Genomic DNA, 7,301 nt, shown 5'->3' on the forward strand with positions numbered 1-7,301 from the left:
TTTCTATCATATCATATCGAGGTTCACTATTTACTTCTCATTTTTGGAAGGCATTACAACATGGTCTGGGTACTCAGTTAGATATGAGTACGGCATTTCACCCTCAGACAGATGGTCAATCTGAGCGGACCATTCAGGTATTGGAAGATATACTTCGAGCGTGTGTGATCGATTTTGGTGCTAGATGGGATCAACATTTACCCTTAGCGGAGTTTTCCTATAATAACATTTATCACTCTAGTATCTGGATGGCCCCATTTAAGGCGTTGTATGGAAGACGGTGTAGGTCTCCGATTGGTTGGTTTGATTCGGCGGAGATGGACTCCTTGGATACAGACTTGCTTAGAGATGCTATGGAGAAAGTCCGTATGATTCAGTATAGATTATTGACAGCTCATAGTCGACAAAAGAGTTATGCAGACCTGAGAGTTAGAGCCTTAGTGTTTATGGAGGGTGATCATGTTTGGCTCCGAGTATCACCCGTGAAGGGTGTAATGAGTTCTGGAAAGAAGGGCAAGCTTAGTCCTAGGTTAATTGGACCTTTTGAGATTTTGAGCCGAGTGGGAGAGGTGGCCTATAAGTTGGCCTTGCCACCTAGTTTGTCGGTAGTTCCTCCTGTTTTCTATGTCTCTATGCTTCGGAAGTATATTTCGGATGAATCTCATGTGATTTCACTCGATTCTATGGAGCTGGGTCTAGACATGACATATGAGGAGGAGCCTATTGCTATATTGGATAGGCAAAATCCGAGAGCTTAGGACCAAGGAGCTTGTTTCAATGAAGGTGCACCGGAAGCACTGTTCAGTAAGAGAAGCAACTTGGGAGACAGAGTCTGACATGCGTGCCAGATATCCTCAACTTTTTGAAGCTTCAGGTAATTAATTTTACTCTATGTTCGAGGACGAACATGATTTTTAGTGGTGGATAATGTAATGACCCAAAAGCTCCTCTTTAGAATTTTTGAATATTTGTTTAACTTAAGTTAATTAATCGATAGTTTATGGGCTAAAGTCATAATTTATTTAAGACCCTATACCCTTTAGCCTATATTTAATAAAAATAAGTGAGTAAAATTTATCACTTTTAATACATAATTAATTTAGAAAAGAAATAAAAAGGATAAGGAGCGAACAAGGGTTCGGCATCGCAAATTGCAAACTGCATCCAGGTGAGATTTCAAATTGAAACTTTTCAATTTCATAATGAATGGTAATTTATGAGGCAATTCATATGTTTTCTAAGGTGAGGATAAAGAGTAGCATATTGCTTTTCAAAGTTATTGTTGTTACACATGACTTCTTGGAAATTGGGGGACAAGTTTTTGTGGGCAATTGTTTGGTCTAATTATTGAAATGGTTATAATTAGTCATAAGGTGATAGTGGGGTGTTTGGCTCATATCAAAAGTGTTGCAAATTGTTCCTAAAAGATGAATAATGTTACTGCCTTTAATTTATATACATGTTAGTATGTAGGTTGATTTTAGTGTTTCTCCAAATTATTTATCATTATTGTTATGATTATTGTATCATGTTGACAATTGAATTATAAGATAAACAAAATGTGGGGAAAGAATTGATATGTGAAGTGGGTTAAATAACAATCTGGAAATTTAGAATTTATTTCAGAATAGTAGTATATGTTGTTTTTTTATTATATATATATATATATATATATATATATATATATATATATATATATAAATGTTAGTGGAGAACCATGACATGTGCTTGGCCATCAATGGCCTTATGATAGGGTAGTTTGGAGGGTAAGGTGATAATAATCTGCAAATTATTTCGGTCACTAATCTGGTTATATATTTTTTTTCTTTATCACATTATAATTTTAAGTTTAGATATATTGAGATAGGTAATTAAATATTAGATGAATTATATTCTATCAAAGCAATTAAGGTTGTACTCTTAACCTTTTTCTTGAATTTGATAAATATGAGAGTTGGAATATTAATTGGCATCAAGACTTAGGGACTTTATTATAAATTTGGGTGAAGTTTTGGGTCTAAGATAGACATATAGGTATTGTTAGTTTCAAAAATCTTATCGTGGTTACTTATTTGAATAGATTGTTTTGAGTTGGAAGTTCAACAAAAAGGGAAGACTCAAGTTCCGAAGTGATTGTTCTACTATTTGAGGCAAGTGGATTTCTAAACCCTTGTTAAGCGTATGAAATTCGTGTGTTTCCTTGTGTGGTATTGAGAATGACTTGGAGACTTGTTGGTTATTTGTTGGTATTGTATTCCTGTTTATAAATTGTGCTTTGTTATTAAAATGGTTCTCTCCTCATTTTCAATTGAGCATGTCAATTTGCATTGTATTTGAGACATGGTTGTGGTGAGAGGATGTACCATTTCGAGGGTCATATCGCGCGCCGCGATGGATATTATATTTCGAGGGACGTATCGCGCACCGCGGAGGTTACTATTATCGAGGGTCGTGTCGTGCGCCGCGACAGATGCATGGACAGATATATCCCCCATGGGTCCCGGACTGAGAGACAGCGGGTGTGTATCGTTAAGAAAGACATGCATAACTATATTTGACATTGCATCTCATGGCATTGCACATTTTATTATTGATGAACTTGAACACGTGTTTTGCTGATCTTGTGATTGTTTCTCTGTGAAGCTTGTGGCTGTTGAATATTGAGTTGTTATTGAGAATGTGTAAACTAGTAGAGTGTGATTATTGAGTTGTGTGTTTGGTAAACTATTAGGCTGTAGCGTGGAGGTTTAGATAGAGAGTAAGGAGTACCCGTATTTTATTCACTTAACTTGTGTTTAGAGGTTTGCTTGTTGGGTACCGCGTGGTTTGGTCCTCTCCTCTTGGATAAAAAACTAAATAATTTCTACTAATCATCTTGAAATCTAATGGGTTTATCACATTATTGGAATTGTATTAAAATATCTAGACATTATTTTAAAATTGAAGAGAGTTAAACTAATAGTAGAATAAAAGGGAGATGGAGTTGTGGTAATGAAGATGACAATAAATTTTTGAAGAAGAAGACGCTCTTTAAGAGTGTGCATACAATCTCCATGTCAAATGGACGAAAAATGATGTAATAATATCAGTTCAGGATTATTTAGGGGGGTAATAGGACACTTACATAGTTTAGCTATCTTTTTAAAATTTCGGCACAATATCAGGTTTCACTTTATGTCTTTTCTCATTAATTTATAATCTATTTCAAATGGTCATACGACATAATGTGTTTTTTTACAATCTAAATTGGAAAAGTTGAATTCTAAAAAGTTCTATGCAGCAAGGAAATAGAGAAATGTGTTAGATTATGAGTTAAAACATTTCGTGTGCGAGGAATATATAAAATGTTAATATCTTTAAAAAAAAAATCATCAATCTTCATATTTATTCCCAAGTGGTATTTATTTTCAACAATATTATTATCTTTGTTTTGTAATATTTGCACCATAAGCTTTACATATGATAAAATACTAATCATTGGTCAATCAATTCGTAGAGATCGATTTAAAGTCTTTCGAATCTCCATTGCTTCAACTTAAGTATATTGTGTTTCTAATTGAATTTGTCGATGAATTTTGTGGTACATTTTGTTATTGTCTTCAATAAATTGAAATACTAAAAAAGAATGATCTAACTTCACAACAATAAAAACAATCAAGGAAGTAACTTCATTTCTATATACAATAACAATTATTGTATTGTTATAAATATTGGAAGTATTTATTAAAAAATAATTTTAACTCCACAACAATAAAAACAATCATGAAAGAAATTTTATTTCTATATATAATAATAATTATCGTAATGTTAGATACTCAAAAATCATCATTATCACAAAAGAAATCTTTTAACCAACAACATTATCATATAGTTGAATTCCAACCATAATTCATCATAAAGTTTATTACCTATCGAGAATAGTACTCAAATAAATCACACATTTCTACCAATTGAATAAATGTAAAATATTTCCAAGTTCGTTCCATATCTAGCCTTTCCTTTAATAATTTCACTTTCAATTCTCAAACTATTTTTGATTCAGCCTATTCCACGCAAGTACTATATTTTTTTTTACCATGGTAAGTAACCTTACTCAACCCCTTCAAATATAATCACATATTCATTTCATAAGTATATCTTTTTCATCTTAATACCAGATCTAACATTAAAACAATACACGACGCACCAACTATTCATATAAGGAACTACGCACGAGTCATCACATAAATGAGAGTGAATGGAGTGAAGCGATAGAATCAAAATGGGACCAAGTACGCACAATAGAGATTGAATAAGTGCAGATTTTTTTTCTTAAAAGTCACTATAGTCTCTCCAACATAAGTACAGACGTCTCCATACCGATCCTCCAGACTCTACTTAGACTCAACTTGTACACACGTGAGACCTATGAATCTGGGGCTCTAATACCATTTTGTCACGATCCAAAATTGAACGTGATGACACTCGTCTTATCCCACCAAGACAAGTCAACCTAATACTCAACAAATACATTAATATGCGGAAAATTTGCAATCAACTTAAAAATACCCCCAAAACCTGATTGTCACGTGTACAATCCTCTAAAGTATTCCAATAGATTCCAAAGAAAACACTACTCTCAAATGAACTTGTTTATAGAATAGAACAAGACCATAACTAAGGAGAAAGAAAGTACATTGAGACGACAAACAACTACCTCACAAATCTCCAAGAAGCCTCAAGAATGAAAGATACCACAAAAATTCAGGCTCGTAATCTACAAAAAAAATATAGAGGCAAGGGGTGAGTACCAAACCACACGGTCCTCAAAAGTAAATTCGTAAACACAAGCTAAGGGGATGAAATATGGATACTTCTACCACCCACCGAACATCTACAACTACAACCTGCATAAAAATCATTCCAACTTAACAACTCACACTTCCCAACGCACATAGTTCAACAACAACACTTAGACAAAGTACATATCCTCAACAACAACACTTTGACAAATTACATGTCCTCAACAACAACACTTTGACAATTTACATATCCTTAATAACAGTACTTTAACAAATTACATATCCTCAACAACAACACTTTAACTAATTATATATCCTCAACAACAGTACTTTAACAAATTATATATTCTCAACAACAAGCTCAGCACCCATCAATCACCAATTCCACATAAAGGCATTCACAAGATAAGCAAAACACAATATGAAGTTCACTAATGATAAGTATGTACAGTGCAGTCAAATGCAATATCAAGTATAATGATGAATTTCTGACCTAGTGATACACATCCGCTGTCTCTCAGTCCGGGATCCATGGGGGACATATTTGTCTATAAATCTGTCGCGGCGCACGACACGACCTTCAATAATAGTAACTATCGTGGCGCGATACGTCCATCGAAATATAGTATCCATCGCGGCGCGCAATACGTCCTTCGAAATGATACATCCTTTTTAAGTTCTCATTCTTTCTCAATACACAGAACACTTTTCACCATCATGTCTCAAAATAATGTAAATGACATCTTCAAGCAATAAAGAGGATATTACCATTTTCATAACATTGCACAATTAACAACAACATCAAAAATGATTCAACAAGCCTTTCAAACCGTTCTCCATTATCAACACATCATACAAAACCAATTATTCGCATTACTTTTTATTACCCTTTGTTTTCATCATTAGAATTAACAATGTGGACAAGTCAACCCATCACCAAGTCTCATTACTCCCAAACATATATCACAAGGAAATACACGCATTTCATGCATTTAACAAGGGTTTAGAAATTCACTTGCCTCAAATAATCAAGAATTTACTCCGTCACTTGAGCATTCCACTTTCGTTGAGCTCTCAAATAAATACAATTTATTCACATAATAACCACAATAAGATTATAAAATTAACAACACTCATATCACTATGAGTCATGCTTAGACCCAAAAATTCACTCATACATGATATCAAGTTCATAATATTGATTTTGATTACATGTCAACTCTCATATTTCCAAATTTCAAATTTAGCGTTAATTTTCAATTAATCAAATATCACAAGTATAATAATGTTCATATAATCCATTACACTTAATATTCAATTTGTTGTCTCAATATATCAAAATTTAAATTATAATGCGAAAACTATAAGAAGGGTCCGAAACCAGAGCCAACTTACGTGATTTTGCTCTATGAATCTACTCAACGTCATATCATATATATATATATCACATGTAAATCGTCTAAAATTATTCTCTCCCAGTGAAACCACTAAATTATGTAAAGGGTGCACAAGCAATAACTATAATTCAATTCCAATTTATTCTTTTTGCTTTCTTTTTTCCAATTAATAGCCAAAGATGCTAATACAATCAATCTATTGTCCAAATTTTCAGCCATTAATCACAATACACATGACTTGATTTACACGATATTTCTTCCAATATCCTATTTTAAATTTATTCTACACATAATTTCTAATGATTGATTAATCATATATTAATTATAGTCATAATTATTTAAAATTAGTATTAAAAACTTATGCCTAAACTGAAGGACTACAAACAGAAGAAAAAAATATGTCATTAAAACCTTTTTTCCCTAAACTCCACGTTACAATAAATTAACAATAATTGGCCGTCTTTTTATACATAACATAATAAGAATTAAGGCATTAGAAATTCACCTCGATGTGCAGAAATTTCTATGCCGGTCGCTGCTTTACACAAGTAAGTATTTTTTCCTCCCTTTCTCTTTATTTAGTTTTCTTAGATTAATATAATATATTAAAAGTGAAAAAAAAATGTTACTTTTTGTGTTTTAAAAAATATTGACCTAGTTTGATTTGGAACGGACTTTAAGAAAAGAAAGGCTTATGATTCTAATTCAAAGTTATGTCAAATGTACCAAAATATCCTTTAATCTTGTGATTTTAAACATGCCACGTATAAAATTATAGTTAAAGTGTTGCCAAAAAAAGGAAAAGGTTATTCTTTTTAAACAGGCTAAAAAAGAAATAGGGTCATTCTTTTTTTAAGTAGAGGGAATAACTTATTTTATTAAATAATGGGTCAAAAGGTATAGGCTTTTAACTAAATTATGGCTTAGCCCATTATCACCAACTAATAAAACATCATTACTTAATAAATATCCATCAATTAATTAAGTACAGTTAAATAAATAGTTTAAAATTGTGAAATATGATTTTCGTGTCATTACATATATACACTATTTCAAAACACTCTTATCTGTGAGAACACTAAATCTTAAGATTAAATAAACATCCGGTCAAAATCCATAAATT

General features: G+C 32.3%; 1 protein-coding gene across 1 annotated transcript; it reads left to right on the forward strand.

Annotated features, from left to right (window-relative positions):
• Window positions 1–248: 248 nt before the first annotated feature.
• LOC138338797 (uncharacterized) lies at window positions 249–758 on the forward strand. Its single transcript, XM_069289883.1, has one exon. It carries the CDS (start codon window positions 249–251, stop codon window positions 756–758), a length of 510 nt encoding a protein of 169 aa, XP_069145984.1.
• The last annotated feature ends 6,543 nt before the right edge of the window (window positions 759–7,301 follow it).

Source organism: Solanum lycopersicum, chromosome 10 (assembly GCF_036512215.1).
Source record: "Solanum lycopersicum chromosome 10, SLM_r2.1".
Taxonomy (NCBI): Eukaryota; Viridiplantae; Streptophyta; class Magnoliopsida; order Solanales; family Solanaceae; genus Solanum; species Solanum lycopersicum.

Bases quoted from the DNA above. Each gene is read 5' to 3' on its own strand.
- LOC138338797 (XM_069289883.1), top strand. From the start codon at position 249: ATGGCCCCATTTAAGGCGTTGTATGGAAGACGGTGTAGGTCTCCGATT.